We start from the raw sequence: 21,821 nt of genomic DNA, 5'->3' as shown, positions 1-21,821 counted from the left end.
GAGGCCTACTCAGAGCTAAATTTGTAAAAAAAAAACATAAATGCCAGGGCTCTCGTCAGGAGGCCACTGCAGATTGCATCACACATTGCCCCTGCCATGCTCTCAATGACAGTACCAGCACAACTACTAACCCTCACAAGCCTATAAGTGTGAGGATTCGGACTATTTCAGGCCCCTAAAGTTATAAGACTGACTAGGGCTGCAGGTAATAGTCATTTATTTGTAATGCATAATGAGTTATTTTTTAACTGTGGTTGTGCTCATCTCTAACTTAGCCAGACAGCGCCACCTTGTGGCAGACTGTCACAAGCACCGGTGTTGATATTTAATTGCCGGTGAAGAGCACCTGCTCAAATTAAACACTAGGCCTATTGCAGTCCAACTCTTGCTAATTTTTACTACGAATCCAGGGGATGGGAGTTCCAGTTTCCTTCATTGCACTAGGATCTATGCTAGACCACTGTTGGCAGCTGTTCGGTTCTAATAATAGCATTTAGTGAAATTATGGGTGTGCAAAGTTGCGAGTTTCCCACCTGTGATTTAGGATTTTTTCAAAGTTTAATCTTTGCAGCTTCTGAAGCTTACTTACACATTGATGCAGTAGTAGATTTATATGTGAGTAAACGAGCATATGTCAATTCACCTTTGTGAATCCGTCCCCACGGCACATACCCCACCTGCATGGAGCAGAGCAGCCTGAATCTACGTCGAGCGCCCCAATATTGCCTGAACTTTTTTGAGCAGCTGAATGTTGTAAAGTTTTGCAACATTAAAGGGCAAGAAGTTCGCAGCTGCGCAATAAAGCAGAAAAAAGTTTTTCGCAACACCATATTCAATATTGTTTATCTGCTGCTTCTATCGACCACGTTCTGCAACTGCTACACAATTACACTCATAAATAGAGACACAAAGCGAGATGCCTCTCTGTTCACTAGCCTCTTGGGTGTGTCTGTGCTTAAAATTAATAACCATTTTCTTTGGTATTGTCATTTGGTTCTAATTGTCTGTCTTCTTTCTGACAGTCCTCAAACTCCAGGTCCGCAAACCCACCACGCAGGACGGGGTGAAGGGCTTCGAAGTTAAAGTGAGCAAGGTAATTTCAAGGGAGGCATCAAAATGCATTGTCAGAAGGGCTTTGCTCGGGAGATTTACAAAAACTAAAGCAAAGTTGGCATCTCAGGTCATGCACCTCTTAACAGAGTCCGCGGGATTTATGGGCCATGTTGGCCCACCCCCTCACCCTGAAAGATGCCGTGTTCTACCAATAGGAAGTCTCACCGATGTTGACTCATCATAATGCCGTGGTATCAGAGACATAACACAGCATGCGCACACAAGAATGGTATTTTTCTGAACAGTAGATATTTTTCAAAATACTAAAATAAAACCTATTGTGTTGTAGGTTACCTATGGATGCAAGACCATGAGCATTTATTAAAAAATGCAATATATAATTATGATACCCCCTGAAGAAGGTTCAAATCGAACCGAAATGCATTGGGATTCTTCTCCAAAGTTCTGATTTCTGAAAACAAAAATTGTTTCTTTTCATGTTTAATTTACAAATGCAATAGAAAATGTAAATGACACATTATACTATTGAAAGTACAGACATATTATGCAATGTGATAATTCATGTTGATAAAAAAAAGCACGTTAATGTAAAAGATTAAATACATGTGTAAACAGAGAAACCTATGAGAGTTGACATAATAATTTGTTGTTGAATTACCAATTGAAAAATGTTTCACTGAAGTGTTTTTGACAGTATTGAGATCAGGAACTGCTGAATATCAGAACAATGGAATGTTCGGAGCTCCCTCGAAAACAATGTAGTGCTCCGGGATTCTAATGGCAGGTAAAGGCTCGGAGCTCCAACATTCCAATGTTGTCATTCACAGCGGTTGTTGTGAACAAAGACCTCAGGGGCTCAAGGGGATTTCAATCCATTTGGGCTCTGTGAGGCCTTTATTTTATTTGTTAGAACATTCTGCCATCTAGTGGTGTAATGTTCTAATACCCTTATAGCCCTACATAGCTGGGCTATACCGGCATTAAATCCTGCTCCCTTGTTAAAGGCCCTGAAGGAGTGGGCCTTTCATAACCAGTATAGCCCGCTACTGTGGGCTATAAGACTATATTGTAGACTTAGAAATAGCACCCCCATGCTTGACTGGGTCAAGTGTGGAAAGGAGTGGTGACTTCTTAAAGAGCAACTTTCCATATTTCACTGTGTCAGACGTTTTAATGTCATTAACAGTACTTTCATAAAGCATTGACAAAGTCAGCAGTTCTTATTTAACTTAGGTGTGAATTTTGTATGGTAAACACTGCAATGAATGATGTAACTACCTTGCCTAATGAATATATTTCAATGTGTTTTTATAAAACTAGATAGTTTGTGATGTTTTTCAGTCGCAGCAGCACAGATGGGAGCTGAGCAGTTATTAACCTACATGGATATTTAGGTCAGGACTAGCATAAAGTATTGCTGTTTTATATACTTTTAAGGGAGCTAGCAACAATGCAGCAATGTAACAAAGATTAATTTTCATGAATGCCCTCTGCAACAGTTATGCAGGGGGGGCATTTCTCCTAAGGCAGAGGAGCACCCCTCCACTGCTCTAAGTGCAGAGCAAAGTTAAAAAAATGATAATAACAGAACATTATTATCATTTTATTTTTAATCTGCCTTCAAGCTCCAGGTTATGGCGGGTGGGGCAGGGCTGGGCTAGTGACGCCAGCAGGGGGACGAGTGGTGGCGGCACCATATCGGCGCATGATGGTTTTATCGGCCGTCTTGGGCTGGTCACACCGTCATTCGCCCTTTGCTTGTTCTCCATCGGCTGTATTGTACTGCCTGGATGGAGAACATGCCCAACCTTCCAATCCCTCTCTGAGCACCAAACCCTAGCCTGCAGACCAGTCACAGCGCTGTTGTAAGGCAGCATCGTAACTGACTAGGGGTATCTGGGAGCCTGGATGCTTCCGGGAGGTAGGATACTGCGCTGACGGAGAGATGGTAACCATTAAGAAAATGGGGTGACCCATAAGGCATGGACCTGGGTATATATTGATATAAACAGACAACGGTCCTGAACCTATAGATTCTAATGATTGACTTAATCAATTGTTAATCAATACTTCATGTGGAGCAACACTGTCCAGTTTGCTCTATAATACTCAATTACTTAGTACAGTGAGAAAAACCTAGCACCATGGTTAAGGAAAAATATTTTTCTGTTTTATTTTTAAATTTTCATTTCTATTAGTAGTTCATATTTTACAATATATTTTTTCTTAACCGTGGTGCTAGGTTTTTCTCACTATACTAAGTAATTGAGTATTATAGAGCAGAATGGACAGTGTTGCTCCACATGAAGTATTGATTAACGACGGAGAGATGGTGGCAGTTGGCGACCCCCATGTACGTCTTTTTTTTTTTCCACCCGCTCTGCTTCCACCAACCCCTACCAGCTGCCACTGCAGTTATGGATAACTGAGGTTATGTAACACATACAGAGTGAAATATGTAGTGACAGTTTCACTGTACCGAAAACTTCATTTTCAGTTTTGTATAGGCACTCAACATTTACAACAGGCCAGAAGGGCGATGTAGGTACCACTTGTCCTATATGCGACGACCTGAAGGAAAGTGAAGCACATGTTATGTGTGCTTGCCCGGGTTACTTATCTCCCCAGCACAATTGGTTGGCACAGAAATGTGGATCATTAGGTGTACGGGACTATCAGGATGCCCTCCATATCCGTAGGTCAGACTCTTCCATGCCAATGGTTAACTCTATTGCAAAATGTTAGGGTGCATTGATTTATATTTCTGCTTGTCCCATCTGAACCTTATTGAGGGAATCCATTTAACATTTCATTTTCAATTATATTTTTCATTTGTGTTAGTAAGTGTGTATATATATATATATATATATATATATATATATATATATATATATATATATATATATATATATATATATATATTCAATGAAAAAACCATTGGTTTTAGGCCATATATAGTTAGGGATTTGCATTTAAAAAACCTTATTTTACTCGCATAAAACCATTGAAATTCCATATATAGTTAGATGCGCTAACTATATATCGCGCACCCGCAATCCACTGCTGATGATGTCACATATTACATCATTCATGACATGGTCAGTGACATCACTGATGACATCACTGATGACAACATCCAGTGACTATGTTTCTGTAAAGTTTAAATATGTTTTACATATTGAAGAATGAGTGGATGTATAAGTGTCTGGATGAAGAATTTAGTAGGTGCATGACTGACTGTATGAAAGAGTGATTAAATGTGTCTCACTGAGTGCATGGGTTAGTGACTAAACTGTCTTAATTTGTGCATCAGTATGTCTGTTGTTGTGTAAGCTGCTGCATGTGTTGATCAGTAGCTATAAGAGTGGCTATATGGGTTATTGATTGGTTGCCCAAGTATTTGAATGGGAGGCTGATTGTGTGTGTGGGTGGCTGGGAGGTGTGTGACTCTGTGCATAGATGTGTAAGCAGTTGATTTACTAGGTGTATGAGTTCAAGAGTGCATGTGGAAACAGCTATATGGGCGGTTGACTGTGCATGGGTGTGTTGGTGAGTGAATGGATATCTCAGTGCTACATGTGCAAGTAAATACGTATGTAAAACACAATACATGTGAGAGTTGACATATATAAATAACTGTGGATAAGAGCCAGTGAATGTGTGAGTGGCTGTATGGATCACTGTGAGCTTGTATCAGGGATTGTATAAGAGAGTAAATATGTGTTAGAATATGTTTGAATAAGTAAGGTGTGTATAACAGTATAGTTGAGGAAATGGAGGTGTGATTGATTCTTTGCATGACTGACTAGGTGTGTGAGTAACTCCATGGATGAGTGACAGTCTGTGAGTGTCTGTTTATACTGAGTGTATGTAAGGTTATATTAGAGTCTGAAGAGGTTCATTGTATTATCACATGAGTGATGTCATCAGTGATGTGATCAGTGATGTCAAATGAGATGTCATCAGTGATGTCATTTCAGTTGTCATCAGTGATGTCATCAGTGATGTCACTGACCATGTCATGAATGATGTAATATGTGACATCATCAGCAGTGGATTGCGGGTGCGCGATATATAGTTAGCGCATCTAACTATATATGGAATTTCAATGGTTTTATGCGAGTAAAATAAGGTTTTGTAAATGCAAATCCCTAACTATATATGGCCTAAAACCAATGGTTTTTTCATTGAATTTTCAAGGTTTTGTAAATGCAAATTCCTAACTATATATCGACTATAACCTATGGTTTTTTCTGTGAATTTCAATGGTTTTTTAATAGCAAATATCAAAAGCTGTCAAATGTCAAGTACGTGATAGGTAAAAACGTTTTCGTGTTTATGCACGCTGATGTGCTTTGAACGCTGCCCCCCCCCCCTCCCCTCTTTTCTCTTAGTAGTACTCTCTCTTTGCAGATAGTGAACGGTAGTTAACGCAGACCTTTACCCCTGTTGTAATCCGTCGTACCTGCTTGTCGCTCCATTTGATTGATTGTTATCCAAGCATTTACTGTTTTAGAATTGGTTCTCTTTGGATCATTCTCTATTTACAAACAAGCACAAAGTCGCAATACTCTGTTTAGTCTTTGCAGATAGTGAAAAATCGTGTAAAAAAATAAAAGTAATCGAGCAAAATCAGTAGACCACTAATTCGATCTCTTTTTGACCTCGGTAAAATACAAACATTAGGAACAACCCTTCATGAGAAATACGAAAATAGTGAAATGAACTGAGCTCCACACCATGAGGGCTGCAAGACAGCTCGACTCCACCACCCACCCCGCTCAAAATAACGACAAACCCTATGCAAATATTATAAATATAGACAACACACCAGCAAAGAAACAGGGTAAAACATTTTATTGAATAACTATTTACATAACTATTTTATACTTTTTATTGCCCGATCCGGCTAGCTCAATCGATCGAGCATGAAACTCATGCACTGATAGCAAGCGTTGAGAGTTTGTAGAACGATGGCTTCAGATTTTCCACATACGGTGTAGTGGCGCGAACTGGGAGGGGGCGTTTGGATTCTACCCCTTCCCCAAATAAGATTTTCATACGTGAATGTTCGTTCATGCTTTTTGTCCCTGAGTTGCTTCGATGTCACTACCTTACACAAATGGCATAAGTCCTGGATGTTGAGTGCCATACTTCAGAGTTCTAAGCAGCGCTTGTAACACTGTTTAAACCTTATTTGCACCTACTGCAGCTTCACTATTCAAAGTAAGTGGGGTCCTTTTGTGGACCTGACTGCATTGGAAAACAATGTGATACGGTGCCTCCCTAAACCGCTTGACGGAGGCCCCCGAGGGGCGGTGAGATGGCGCGGACTGAGAGGGGGCGCTTGGCTCCTGCCCCCTCCCCAAGTCGTGTTGCCCTAGTGTGGCCTGAGATCGCCCCCGGCATAGGCGGCCGGCTCCCGGGGTCCGGCGGAATTTTTTCCCTTTTGATGACTCTTCCATTCTGGACCTTGTCCCACAATCCGTTTGACCTGAAGACACGCTGTCGTGGGGCGCCCCTTTACCGTTTTAGTTGCCATTCCGCCCGCTTTTGGTACTCTGTGCCTCTTCCGCCATTCAGCTGTTTACCGCCCGCTCTTGCGACTACAGCGTCTCGCTCACCATGTAGTTGAGTTGCTCCCGCTCTTAAGATTTAACCGAACTTTTTGGACTGCTGAAAGCGGTTGTATTCCGACCGCTGGTTGGTGGAGACATTTTGACTATATTCTGGACCTGCATTGTCGCGTAATGCGTCATATGACGCGACGCGTTAGCGCACCCGGAAGTGCTCCGGTGCGCAAGGCGCAGCTTCCCGGAAACGATCCAGAGCGCGCCGCGCAGCGCGTAACGTAAGCATAACAGGTCATGTGACTTGTTAATAAAACTTTTCATTGGTTCATTTTACTTTTGTTTTCCTAATGATGTAAGACTAGGTCATGTGACCTAAAAATAACACTTTTCATTGGATTAAAACATTTTTTTTCCCAAACGATGAAAGCCCCACCTTGTTTCTGGATGTTTCAGACTGAAGCTGGCGTCACCATGAGAGCACCACCATCTCGTAGCTCCGTCGTGGCCATTCCGCAAGCAATCATGGCAGCCGCTCCCCACCGGAAGCCTGCGGGAGTCGACGGCCCCCAAGACTTTTGTACAATCTTCAAGGCTGAGGGGACGCTTTCGAGAATGGAACCCAAGCCCTGGCAGACAAGCGTCCGAGTTCCAAGGTGTCCCAGGGCCATTTTACTGGACCAGGCCCAAATCCGAAGAGCCGGCCGCCATTTTAAGAGTCCTGTGGCAGCCGCCTATCGCTGCACCGCAAGAGTGGGAGCAACTCAACTACATGGTGAGCGAGACGCTGTAGCCGTAAAAGCGGGCGGTAAACAGCTGAATGGCGGAAAAGGCACAGTGTAGCAAAAGCGAGCGGAATGGCGACTGAAACGATAAAGGGGCGCCCCACTACAGCAGACGAGCCTCCGCCATGTGCTTCAAAACTGCATATGTATCTCGTGATATCAAGGTTGGGCAACCAGTACACAACAAGCAGTTACGAGTCCCATTTACACCGGCGCCATTTTGGGCGCGGCCGGGCAGGTCCAGGATCTAGTCAAACATAACAAATGAGGCTGACGTCTCTGAAGCAGTTGACGAACAGCAGGACATAGCAAATAAACATGAAGTCTCTAAAGCTGTTAACTCACTGCAGGACAAAACAAGTGAACCTGAAACCTCTGGAATAATTGTCGCTCAAAAGAACAACACACAAAACTCTGTAGAGCCTGAAGAAAGAAAAACAGAAGGGCACTGTAGTTTCAGACACACTTAACACTAATGACTAAACAAAGATATCGTCTGTTTATGAAGCAGTTATCATGTTCACAGAATTGACAAAGAAGTGTGCAGACACCAATGCTATTAAGAAACACAAGGAAATCCCTAACGCATTTGTCAGTCATTGGTTAAGCAGCTAGGACCTGTTCACTCTTGACACCCCAGGTGCTGTGTATGTTGCGCTATAGTGCTGCATCGGGAAAACGGACAACCCTATTGATGTTGATTTTTCATTATTGATTATTGTAAAGAAATGGCGACTCCCCCCTTTAGCAGATTAGCTAAATGTTTGCGTAATTTAGGCATAAAAGTTATATTATTGTTGTTGTTGTTGTTATCGTTATAGTTCTGGTTAATTTCAAAAAATGTTTAAATATATTTACAGTTTTTGTTGCGTTCGTTATATTTAAAAGTTAATAAAGTTTTAAAATCCAACTTTGTTGGAGTGCTATATATTTTTAAAAAATCGGGTGAATGGGGCCTTGAATCGGGTTATTGTCATGTGTGGGCTTTGCAAGTGTACTGCTACAGGATCGGACATTTCAAACTCAAATGCACGTTCTTTTTCTTACCTTTCCGAAGCATGGAGCGCAATAGCAGGCAGAGAAAGGGTGATGCACGTGTTGAACACTACCTGACCTGGCAAGTTGCTAGCAGTGCCCCCCCCGCCCGCTCCTGAAAGAGGGCACACACACACCGCCGCCCGAGTACTTCACAAATCTTTAAAAGACCATGCGCTTGTTCATGAGGCTTAAATGGTTTATCACCCCTTCTAGAACCCCTGCATCGACCCTCTGACGTTTCCTGGAAGAATTAGCACGTAACACAATACCAAGCCCTGTCAGCTGAAACCCCCGAGAAATCGTGGGGCATATTATCAAGGGGGTTTATTTCCGCTTTTTTGGCTTTAAAAGCCAAAAAAAAAGAAATAAAATTATCTCCCTATTACCAAGCTGTCGCTAACACCAGTTAGTGACAGCTAAAAGGAGATAGCGACCATCTTGGGCCCCGCTTTGCATGTCAGTGATATTTATCACTAATGACATGCAAAGTGGGCGTGCCAAGATTTTAGCGACTGGAAACAGTCCCTAACCATCGCTATCTCCTATTACCAACTTTTGGAGATATTCGCGCTAAGCGCGAATATCTCCAAAAGCTAACACCTGCCCTGAGCAGTTTTTAGCCATGTTATCCAATGGGAGGTGGATAACATGGCTAAGAGCATTTGCTGGATAATGCATGAATATCGCTGACTTTTCAGCGATATTCATGCATTGCGGCCGTTTTTTATCGCATTTGCGATAAACCTTGCTAATAGCAAGGTTTATGTGCGATAAAATTCGCCGATGTGCGGCGATAATTTTTGTCTCTAAACAAGTTAGAGACAAAAATTATCGCTAGTTGTTGGTAATATGCCCCCGGGTTTTTGCTTGCAGAAATCGGGAGGCGAAAGACTAGCACTGAAATCAGTAGTCTCACGCCTGAATCGGGAGGGTTGGCATGTCTGGATTCTCTACAGCTGGGGCCATAAACAACATCCGCAGGGCTAGGTGATAGCCTGGGTCCGGCCTGGACAATCGGACACAGAGGAAGAGGAGTGTCAGAGGGTGCGGTAGTGAATAGGGTGAAAGGGAGGTGTCGGGCGGGCACAGGGTGTGATTCTCAGAGAAGAGCAGCGCAGATGGGGGGAAGTATATGGCCCATGCATGAGAGAGAGAGCGGGGGTGACCAGTGCGTGGGGGAGATGCTTGCGAGGGTGGGGAGCCGTGCTGAGAATCGACGACGTGCAGAGAGTGGGCCTGGTCAAGGCATCTAAAATGGCTGCCGTGCACGACAAAATTGTGGCATTGGACAAAAAGGCAAGATGGCGCAGACAATGTTTATCAATAAGGATTCATTTATAACAAAATATTTTATCGCAGTGACAAATTGGCGGTCAACACTTCCTGATTTCCATCGAATCGAACGTTAACAGACGTCACGCAGCAAAAAAAAAAAAAAGCTCACGCACAGCCGCTGGAGGAGATGTATCAACATATATGAGCCTCCTCAGCCACCCTCAGAAAACATAAGGGGTCAGGATACGTCTCCCGCACCCCCTTATACCTAGTAATTTAATTAAAACGAAGCACAAAATGGCGAATTCCCGTTTCGCTACCAGTTTGCGGCCCAGTTCGCGGCCCGTGAAGCGCTTCTACCGTGAAAAATCATTTTTTTTTTATTTTCCCCACGGGACCCTTTAATAACCCCAACAACATTCCTAGGGGGTCAAGAGGGGTATACCTTGCCCCCTTTCATTAAATTCCCCCTTCGTTTTTCACCTCTTCTTCTCTCTCGATCCTACCGAGAGATAAGATGGCGGCCGCTCCGGACTGTTTAGAATGTTGACAGACACCGGTGAGCCAATCAGCTTTCTGCACGCAAAGTTCCGTTTCGCGAAAAGTAAGCGGACCGGAGCGCAGCCCGGAGCGCTGTTACAGATATATATCTTGTTTTGAACGTTAATTTCTCAAAAACTACTGGAGCACATATATTGAGACCTAGCAAAGGCACATCGGGCTAACAGTCCCTACAATTTTGCCAAGTTTCGTGCAAATCCATTCAGCCGTTCGAGCTAAAAGTGAGTCCAACCGCCCTATGGAAATTAACATGGGAAAAACGCGTTTTGGGACCCCCCTTTTTTCTCAGCCCCCCCTTGACGAAACCCCCCAAATTTTCAGGGGCTGCTCAGAAACAAAATGTGCCATTTTCCTGAAAATTTCAGCCGATTCCGTCCACAAACGCCAAAGTTATTAGACATAGAATTTTCAAAAATCCCATAGGGAATAAATCCTAACTATATATACCTACTGGCAATAGCCAGTAGGTAATATATATATATATATATATATATATATATATATATATATATATATATATATATATATATATATATATATATATATATATTTATATGTTTTGTTTTTAGGTACTATTGAATATATTTATACTATTTCAGACATATGTCGTTAGTGTGATGAATTGTATTTTTATAGCAAAGGTGGCCGAAATAAAGGGTTTTGAACTGAGTGAAATATGTAAAGAGTACTGATTTCTTCAGACTTCATTCTCAGGTATTTAGTCAAATTGTCTCGTGCATGGAGTGCCTGATTGATCAACAGCAAACTCCAAAGGATAAAGCTGGAGAGACTTGCATATAAACTCCAACCTCTCCCACTCAAATGGCTTAAATTCCTTTCAATCTGTAGTTGAAATTAATCAATAGAGCAGTGGGTTCAGTGGCACCGGGCTTAGAGTCTTCTGGGATAATGAGACTTTCACATCTGATGAAGACACACATTGGCGATCATCAGATGCACTGTGCATGTGCTACAGGCTCAGACAGTGGCATAACATAGGCCCCCGCTGTGAAGGGGGCCCCCTGAGCACAGCAACCTGGCCTGAGAGCTACTGGTTGATTCTGGAGGGTGACCCTCCATGTTCCATGCAGGGGGGGGGGGTAAAGTTTCTTTACTCCACTGGGCTCAGGCATCACAAATCATGATATTTACGTCGGATGGTATTCCTGATAATGATACTCTGGCACCATCAGTTTAGATATGAGGACACTATGAATGCATCCCCCTTTTTTGGGGAACAATTCCATTGTGTACATTTGATGTCAGAATTTCATCTAGAGCATATTCTTCCTACTAGAGTGGGTCTTCCCATTGCAGGAAATCTGGCCTGGTGGAAAAACCTCAGCTTTATTTATGAAGACCTCTGAATTTGGAGATTGGTTGGTAGAATTCCCTCTCAATAACTGTAAATCAGGGTCTAACTACTCAATGTAGAGGGAACAATAGACGAATTAGTAGTGGTGCTTCCAAGTCATGGGGAACGATTAGCAAACCTGGACAATAAATGTTAGCTATCTATTTTAAAGGACGGGCATCCTCCTTTTTAATAAGTTTTTAAAAAGCCCATTGGCTGCAGCATGGGTTTCCTGCAGTAATACTGGGCGGATCTATTGCACTCGCATCACCGCTGGCTACATCTACAGGCCAATGAGGTGGCGAGGTGATCAGTGCTCAGCCAATGGCAGCCGGTTGTTCTTCTGTATTAACTGCATACTCTCAGGTAGGGTCTACTTACAGGGACCTAAAAAACCTGGAAAGGATTGGTAATGTAGGGTGCACAGGGAGGGTGAAGGAATCTCTGAATAAGGGAAATAAATATTTACTTTTTTTCATATGTGAGGAAAAGGGCTGAATGGATGGAGAAGACATGTTTATTTACTGTTAAAGTCAAATGATTCATGATTCATTTCTAATTAAAAATCCTCCACCATTTATAGTCTCAACCACATATAGCATTATTGATCAGTCCTCAGTGGTCTTCAACACATTACCTTATTTCTCAAGGAATCTTCACCTGTTAACCTTGCCTCCATGACCCCAGTAAAAGAGGGCGCTTGGAATGCCCACAGAAGACTGCAGCTTAGATTTCAAGAGGTGATCATTTGATGGCTGCTCCTGGTCCACATTATTATTCATGTCTTTTGCTAGGTACTGAAGGGCACTGTGAAACCGGAGTCAATAAAGTTCATCACCATATCGGCTGGGACCAGTTGTGAATACTCTCTTCCTCCCACCGAGTTCAACAAGGATTACATTATCACAGGTAAGCCCCCTCTGGGGGTGCTTGTGGAGAAGACAGCCTTATGCAGTTCAGTTGGGGGATATTGGGTATTGGTTTTACGAGATTTTCTTTGGAATTTCGCACGTTCTCAGATGCGACAAGAACAATTTAGAACATCAATCAATCATAGCATTTGTATAGCGCGCTACTCACCCGGTAGGGTCTCAAGCCGCTGGGGGGAGAGGGGTCCGTTACTGCTCGAACAGCCAGGTCTTGAGTTGCTTCCTGAAGGAGAGATGGTTCTGGGTCAGCCGAAGGTGGATGGGGAGGGAGTTCCAAGTCTTGACTGCCTGGTAGGAGAAGGATCTTCCTCCAGCAGTGGCTCTGCGGATGCATGTTACGGCGGCGAGGGCGAGGCTGGTTGATCATAGCTGGCGGGTGGGCATGTAGAAGGTCAGGCGGTCGCTGAGGTACTTGGGGCCCAGGTCGTGGAGAGCCTTGTGTACGTGGGTGAGGAGCCTGAACGTGATCCTCTTGCTGACGGGGAGCCAGTGCAGGTCTTTCAGGTGGCCGGAGATGTGGTTGTGTCGGGGGACATGGGACAGACCTGTCATAACGCACTTCTGCTTGGCACATGGAGCTATTGAGAAAGTTTGTGGCATATTTACAATGGACTGGCAGAGCGTGGCATCAAGCACAAAAATCTAACGCCATGCTTTGCCATTCTGAAAAAGCAGGGATGAGCCATATTGACAAAGATACGGCACATCCCTTCATTTTCCCTAGCGCTGGTGCTAGATTTAGTAGCCTAGCACTAATGCAGGTACCCTTGCACCATAGTGTAAGGGTGCCTGCATTGAGTGAATGATTGTTTATGTGCAGGAAGATTTCCCTTTCTGCCCATAAACAATCACAAATGGAAATTTGATACTTCGATGTGTGCTGCATTGTGCAGCACACAAATAAAGTTGCAAATCATCATCTTTTGTTAATGATTGTTTATGTGCAGGAAGGTGTACCTTCCTGCACATAAACAATCATTCATGACTTTTTGCTGTGCAGCACACATAGAAACAGCAAAATTGAGGGGAAATAAAACATTTCTCCACGTTTCGCCATGTTAAGATCAGGTTTTCCCTGGTCTTAAGTTTGGCGCTGCCTCCTATTTAGGCCACCCCTGTAAATAGGGGGGCAGCGTCAAAATCAATGGGTGCCGAACGCCCACCCCAACACCCATTGTCCACCCCTTTCACGCTGAGTATAGCGTGAAAGTGGCCCTTATTTACAAGGCAATGTTAATCCACAATAAGTGGCATAACAATACCTTGTATAAAAGGCGGTGCCCCTATCGCCACAGGAACATCATCAAAAGTTATGTTCCTGTGGCAATAGGAGCTTGTAAATATGCCTTGTTGTTGCTAGTTAAAGAGTTATGAACTGAGACAAGAAGTCTTCTGAGGTTGACCATGACCTGTGATCTTCGCCCAACATGATAGCTTTGCTCATAAACTGCAATGCTGTTTTGATTTATAGAATCCTCCTGCAAAAGTGCTAATAATCACTAGATCTTGGACTCAGAAGGTGTTTTTTTAATATGTACTTATTTTTAACTGCTCTCCATTACTTACCCATAAACAAAGACCTAATATAATTTGAAGACATAGCTATAACTGTTTACTGAAAATTCATGATTATGATTACTGTGAAAAATGTGCCGTGTTGCGGCCTATTTACAAAGCGACACATCTAGGCAGATGCGTTGCTTTTTAAATCCCTGGGCTACATTATAAGTTTGTCAGGTATAATGAATTGTGTCCACCACAATTGTTGACCAGCCATTCAAGACATTTAGAAGTTGCCACCATGCTTCTAGCTCTCCATCAGTTCATGATGCAGAAAGAGTCTTTGCCTCCCATATAGTGGTGGATCCCAGTGCTAACCAGTCTAATTAATGTACTATGACATCTCCATGGAGTGTTTCTTAACCTAACTAATTCCACCTTTAATCTAATATGATTTGTAGAAATTGATGGTCCTTGTGATGGAGCGCTGTAGTCCGAGAGGCTATGGTAACAAACACTAATGGAAGTATGTTGTTTTCTCCTCTGTCCATGAGCAGGTTCCATTAACAATGGTATAGTCTCAGTGGGCGGTTGTAGCTACAGTAACCGCTGGGAAAAGCTGTTGGATCACCAGAAGAAGGGCTTCGAGGGGGCCTACAGCAAAGGATGTTCTTGTGCCGTAAGTATGCCTGCGAAGTTGGGTCCTGTTTGTGCTGCTAAATAAGTGGGAAAAGAAAAGACATTCAGGGAAGAGGGCCACTAGTGGACACAACATGGAAAGGAATTGGAAAATGGATTTACACCTTCTTGTGAGTGCAAATGTACACATTTCTGAAATTCACAAAGGTTTCCTGGATGCCTAGAGTACTAGAAGCCTAGAACAGTTGCAGGTTTCCAGGCTTACTCCAGGAAAGCTTCCAGAATGCCTATGTTTTTGTATGTGTAGGGCTTTCCATGTGCCTCATAATTTATAGTGCACAGTTGTGCATGAGGAAATGCTGTCACACTTGTGTAATTTCACCATTTTTGATATTTTTTTTAACGAAGGGGAATATATCTTTCCCTACGGAGAAACCCTTTTCCCTTGGATCTGCCAATTTTGAGGATGCTCTCTTTCCTATTTCCACCTCGAAAAGGGATTTTCTTCTCCCTTGACAGACGTAAATCTGTATTTTCAGGGTAGTTGTACATTAGAAATACAGTTGTAACTACCAACAAACTAAATTGTGAGGGTTATCCTAAAGACTCCAGGCAATCACCACCCACGATTTCCCACTCCTCCACCCTACAGTAGAATTTGCTCCTGCATTTTCATAGGGTGATAGTGTGTGTGCACGGTGTAATATCACATATGGTGGAAAGCGGTTTCCGAGTGCAAGATGTCCTCTGCGAAACCACCCCGTGGGCTCATGTAAATTCAACTTGTAGACTCAAATGCTGCTTATTCATTGGTGTGCGCTTCTAACACCCTTCTGTAGTCTCCATATGTAGTTGTCCACTACAACATTGCAGCCCAGCCTAGTATTAACAAGAAGGATGCGATTCCCAGTGCAAGGCTAGACATGGTCCAAGATGCCGAGCCTGAAAGCATCATTTCATTACACAGCGGCTCACAACTCATCTGGGTTCATTTTAACTGGATTGATATTGAGTGTACCTCAGCTGTGCACCCCTTCCTTTGTATATCTTGTAATTGAACCCACTGAACTTCAACACAACACAGTACTTACTGTCTTTCACATTCGGAAAGTGAACAAAATACTTTGTTCATTTCTTATGTAACACAGAAACAATTATTGTGAAATCCTTCAGTGTCATGTTTGCAAAGCTGCAAATATTTTTTTCAACATTCCCTGTAAGTCCCTTTCGCAATTTGCGGTTGCATCAGTTGCCCTAGTTGTGGTCATCAGACCGCATGTCACTCCCTCCTCTGACTCGGCGCCCTGCTATCAACCCTACTAGTCAGACCTGCTTGCAAACCCTAAAGATAACACCCCCGCTCTTGTGCCCTAATGGGAAACACCCATTGCAAAGCAGTCATTACAACGCAGCTGTTACAACGCAATTGCCTTTACATTGCATGCCATTACAACGCATGCCAGTACGACGCATGTCACTACAACGCATACCATTCCAATGCATACCATTACAACACATGCCATTACAATGCATTATAAGGTAAGTAATGGGGATTGTTTATTTTTAGGGTGGATATGGGTTTTGGGGTACATGGGGATAGTATTTTCACCCCTACACTGTACAACACTTACCCTACTGTTACACTCACTGGAGTGGGAATAGTAATTTTTACCCCTACACTTTACAACACTTACCTCACTGTTGCTCCAAAAGTATTATCTGTTGTAATGGTAGTTTCTAATAATACGTTGCGAAACATGCGTTGTAATGGAAGTTGCAGCATAAACTATGTTATAAAGGCATGCTTTGTAATTGTTTGCATTGTAACTTCATATATTCGTCTTAAACCCTATTCCATTCAGCCCTACCAGTCTCCTCCTTCTCTCAAGCTTTACTAATCATTCAGTGATCTCATTCCGTGCCAGTCACTCCTTGCTCGCATTCCCTTTTGTCACTCCCTGCTCCATGTCCTACTGGTCACTCCATGCTCTCATTCCCTTACAGTCACTCTGTGCTTCATGCCCTTCCTGTCCCTCCCTGCTCTCATGTTCTATTAGTCACTCCCTGCTCTCACTCCTTACAGTCCCTCCCTGGTCTTACGCCCTCATAGTCAAGCCGTACTCTCATTTCCTCCCTCCCTCGTGCGCCTCCTGTTACCCCCTGCTGTCATACCCTACCAGTCTCCTCCTGCACTCATGCCTTACTAAGTACTCCCTTCTCTCATTACCTGGCTGTCACTCTGTGCTGTCATGCCCTTGTAGTCACTCACTTGCCTACTGCCCTTCCTAACACTCGCTGCTCTAATGTTCGACCAGTCTTTCCCTGTTCTCATGGTCTTACACATCACTCCTTGGTCTCATGCCATCATAGTCACGCCATACTCTTATGCCCTCCCTGCTCTCATGCCCTTCCTGTCACTCTCTGCTCTCATGCTCTGCCAGTCCCTCCCTTCTCTCACTGCCTTATATTCACTCTCCACTCTCAAGCCCTCAGTGATGCCATCCCTACCAATCATGTCACACCAGCCACCTCAGTAGCATCACAAAACCTGACAGGGCCCCTCTGCAAAGTACATGGAGGGACCCCCCAGCCCTCTGGACTCAGTCAGGAGCTCCCAGACCATGGGCCCTCTGCTGATCGCAGTGCCGGAAAGGACCCCTGGAGCCCCCCTGCACCGCAGGGGCTGTTGTTACAACACTGAGTCACCTGCTTCCTCTGCTGAACCCACCATCAGGGAACCAGGGCCTGTGTTGCCAAAAGAGCACCCTTTCCCTGTTTGCGCCAACGCGCACCTTTAAAGTTGCGCCGGCTGCGAACAGGGAAAGCGTGCATTATTAGAAAGAATGCACCCCACTTGGGGCGGCATATTCAAGCAAAATACAGAGCAGCCGATTGAAAGCTGCTCAGTGTCTCACAGTGCAGGTTCAAAGGGGTCAGAGACCACTCTGCAGGCAGGATGTCTGGGGAGGGGTCCATGCAATCCCCCTTTACCCTTCAAGATGGTGTTCCTTAGGGGACGCATTCACAGGTGCCGCCTTTTGTTGTGGTGCACTGTCAGTGAGGGCATGTTTGCCTCTGCGCGCATGTCAGTAATATGCCACGGGTGCAGGGGCAAGGTTTTTCTGTCATTTACATGGGCCCAGACCAATGCAAATGAGGGAACTCCCTCTTGCCATAGGCCAGGTGCTACATGTGTGCCAGTACTATCCTTATTACCGAAGAGTAATACTTTCTGTAATACCAAAGTGCCCTGGGGGTGCATAAAGAGGGCACAAATACCCGGTTCGCCCTTGGGGCACTTTTTGTACTATAGTTCCTGATCACAAGACATCACAAGACCTGATAAAGGTGGCAGTCCTGGGGCACTCTTTCCTCCTATCCCAAGCCCCACTATCAGCCTGACTACTTACCAGTAATCTTCATTACTCTAAGTCTTTCATTCACTCCTGATTCTATGGGGACCCACTTTCATAGATTAAGGACAGTTAAGCAGGGAAATTCAGAAGGTGGCAATTGTTATGATCTTGTCCCCTGGGCGCCACTGAATATCATCCATGGAGGTCATCAAAGTAACATCAAAATCAAAGAACGTAGCTATGTTATGAGCTGTGTATGAGTTTGGATTGGTGTCAGATGTTATGCTTTCTGAAAAGAGACATGCTGTAAGGTGAACCTTAGGTTCAGTTCATCATAAGATGCCTCCTGAATCTGGCACAGGATCCCCCCTCGAAAGCACTGACATCTTTCAGACCCTGATCTATGGTTATACAAAGCTCATAAATAAACCAATAACCAATAATGTCTGACCTCACCAGAACAGAAGTAGTCAGAGAAGCTGGATGTCTTGGGTCGTGCTACTAACCAGACCCTTTATGCTTCTAGCATGATAGTCACCATTGGATGCTCCAGCCTGGTCTTGGGTGGGAAAACAGTGTTTACAAAGCATGTGCTACAACGCATGTGATTACAATGCGGTCATTACAACGACTGTGTTGTTGCAACGCAAGCCATTGCATTGTAAGTTGTTTCTATGACTTGCTGTAGGGGGCACGCTAAACCAAGGAAGAGTATAATTTACTCTTCCGACACCTTCCCACTGTTGCACATGCTGGAGTTGAATAGTAAGTGATACTATTCCTAAGTCCAGCGCGCCCCCTACAGCAAGTCGTAGAAATGACTTGTGATGTAATGGTTTGCTTTGTAACAATGCAGTCGTTGTCACAACCACATTGTAATCACATGCATTGTAGCGCATGCAATGTAGCATTGCATATTCTCTTGAGTGGAGTTTCATTCCACAATCCCAAGGTTCTTTCTAGAGTTACCCGATAAGTCATCGTTTTCACCCAGGTGCAAATTGCAAACTCAAAAACACTCTAGCACACATAACATTTGCCCTGGGAAGCAGGTCTTATAACAGCTGATTTAAACCTATGCACAAACAGATGGGGTAATGTGCACAAACAAGTTAGGATGTGCTGTCCCTACTTGTGCTGCGATGGGGAGCACATTAGTGAAACATGGAGAGGCTGATTAAAGTAGGTGGTCTGCCTTATACAATTAAGATGGCGTCCGGGCTGCATTTTCAAGTGGGGCAGAGATCCCCCTGCAGGTTGGTGCTGTGACTGATTGAACCTGTCCGCAGTGGGCATGCCTGAGAGGGTCAATGGGACTCCCTTCTTCCCTCTGGATGTGTGCCCTGCGGGGGACACCGACTGTGTGGGATATCTGTGTGGTGCACAGTCAATGAGCCTCCTGACAGTCACTTTGCCTCACCCCCACAGCCATCTGACCCCAGTCCCTTGAGCAACTGGGTATTCCCTTACTCTATGTTGTGCATCCATAATATGACATGGGCGCAGAAGCAAAGAGTTTTTTCATATTTGCATGGGGCCACAACACCATGCAAATGAGGGAACGCCCTCTTGAGATAGCACTGCTGCTCTCTGCGCGCAGGCACTATCTGTACTACAGAAGGGGCCCCAGATGCATCTGTGGCCCCTTCTGCAATGCAACGATGCCCTGTGGGTGCAAAAAATAGCCCCATGCCCAGAGCTTTGCAGAGGCAATGGCCACCAGGTGAAACCTTTGAGGCAGTTCACACACACACGCACAAACACACACAAACACACGCAGGCACACACTCATCCACACACTCACATGCACAAACAGACACAAACGCATATGTGCACACACACACGTTTTTAATATATGTTCCGTCCCATAGGCACATACGCACTACAATGCGAGTAAAAAGCATTTTTGTCTATTTTGCCGCTTGCAGACTGGTCTAAAAAATGGAACAAGATGATTTTAGAGGCAGACTTCACCTTCGCTTACCTGTGTGATTCCTTGAGCTGTAACAGTTGTTTCAGAGAAATTAGCAGAATGTATTTTCAGCGTAAAACGATATAAATTTTTTTTTTGAAGCCATTGTTTCAGAGCTCACCTTCGGAAGTCTACTGATTCATGAGATAATCGGAACTTTAAATCGCTTCATTTTGGATAACTGTGCTCCATTTTTCTTCTTTTCCAGAGCTCACTAAACAATTACTGTCTATAGTTTTAATGATAGAAAAGTAATTAAATGATCCTAATGACCCATCACTTTTATTTAACAAATCGTTAAACACTCTAAACAAAAAAATATTTTACATAAATCAATTTACATCCTACATTTCATGAAAGTTTTGGCATCACTTTACCAAAATGTACATTTGAAAACATTAACCTCTCTGTGATTTATTTTCGTACCTTCATGGTATTTCGTTTTAATTTTCTTTTTCAGATCGAATCATGCTCTGCTCAGCCTTGTCCAACAAAGCCGAAGACATGCACAATAGATGAATATACCGGTGGTCAGGCTGAAAAACAGCTGAAGAAACAGCGCTGTGTCCCCGTCAACCCCACCACCTGCAAGTGGGAGGACGTTAAATAGGACTGGTGTACCAGACAGGGGGCCCCACTGTTCAAGAACCAGGCGATGGATGACCACTGCTTGGAAGACGAACAGTACCCCAACTTTTAAGAACAGCCTGTAGGAGAGGGGCAGTTAATGCCCCTGAAATACACAGGATTATGCCTCTGTTCTTTGCAGAATCTTCCTCTGTATCTGATCTCTTCTGTATTTGTGCACACTTCTTAGCTACAATTCACTGTATCTGTATCGTCACTTGTTGGCAATGTATCTTTTTGGTGTGCACAAAATTTTGGTGCTCGGATTGCACGTTATAAATACCCACAATAAAACAAAAAACAAAATATTTCTTATGGGTGTCAGAATCACTCAGTTTAGTCCCTCAGTGTAAGAAGTTTGTCTGCCACCATGTCTTTGTTATGCATTTGCCAAATGACAGTACTGCAACATCTGGTTCGCCTCTGGCAGCCAGTGGCTCATTGATCCCCCTGAGTCCTTTCTCGTCCTGAGGAAGGCCCTTCTAAATTCTACATTACAGCGTCAATCCACATAAACACACTCTTCACTCACATAATTTTAGAACTGTCTTGAAACTATAGAAATTCACACATATACACCAAAGGCACAAGTGCTGCCTTTTGTTTTTCCTTGAAGTATATACAAGTGTAATAACACACTTTTATGTACACTACAAAAATGGGAAGACAAATATGTCAAAAATGTGTGTGCTTAGTTTGAAATCTGAAATGGTTGTAATACTTTTCATTTGTAGAAATTACTTTAAGCGGCAGGGTGCAGCTATCTGACGTCTCTATGACCTTGACATGAACCTCAGTGTCATTGTGAAGTCTAACTTTTATACATAATCCAGTCCCATAGATTTATTGTGGTGTCTTTCTGTTTTGGCTTACATCTAAGGCACTGCTACCTTTGCTTTTAGTAAAGATATTAAAATATCATAGGCGCTGTTATAAATGGGGTTTCTGGTTGGCTTCAGTATGAACCTGAGCCAGGCAGAACCCACTACTCTAATCAGGGCAAGTAATTTACACACCAAAGATAACCTGTGCTCACCCCTGGTAGCTTGGCACAGAGCAGTCAGGCTTATCACTAGAGGCAATGTGTAAAGCATTTGTGTAGCACACTCACACCCGTAACACAATGAATGCACCGCATAAA

General features: G+C 43.7%; 1 protein-coding gene across 1 annotated transcript in view; it reads left to right on the top strand.

The window, feature by feature from the left end:
• LOC147684572 (metalloproteinase inhibitor 3-like) overlaps window positions 1–20,967 on the top strand; it is a 29,331-nt gene extending 8,364 nt beyond the window's left edge. The window contains exons 3-6 of the mRNA XM_086940415.1: window positions 1,023–1,093; window positions 12,452–12,566; window positions 14,644–14,765; window positions 20,514–20,967. Of these exons, the coding sequence (XP_086796541.1) occupies window positions 1,023–1,093; window positions 12,452–12,566; window positions 14,644–14,765; window positions 20,514–20,663 (458 nt within the window). The 3' untranslated portion in view covers window positions 20,664–20,967. The remainder of the gene's footprint in view (window positions 1–1,022; window positions 1,094–12,451; window positions 12,567–14,643; window positions 14,766–20,513) is intronic.
• The last annotated feature ends 854 nt before the right edge of the window (window positions 20,968–21,821 follow it).

This window comes from Lissotriton vulgaris, chromosome 10 (genome assembly GCF_964263255.1).
Source record: "Lissotriton vulgaris chromosome 10, aLisVul1.2, whole genome shotgun sequence".
Taxonomy (NCBI): Eukaryota; Metazoa; Chordata; class Amphibia; order Caudata; family Salamandridae; genus Lissotriton; species Lissotriton vulgaris.
The sequence above is the reverse complement of the archived record's forward strand: the minus strand, read 5'-3'. Positions and strand labels throughout refer to the sequence as shown.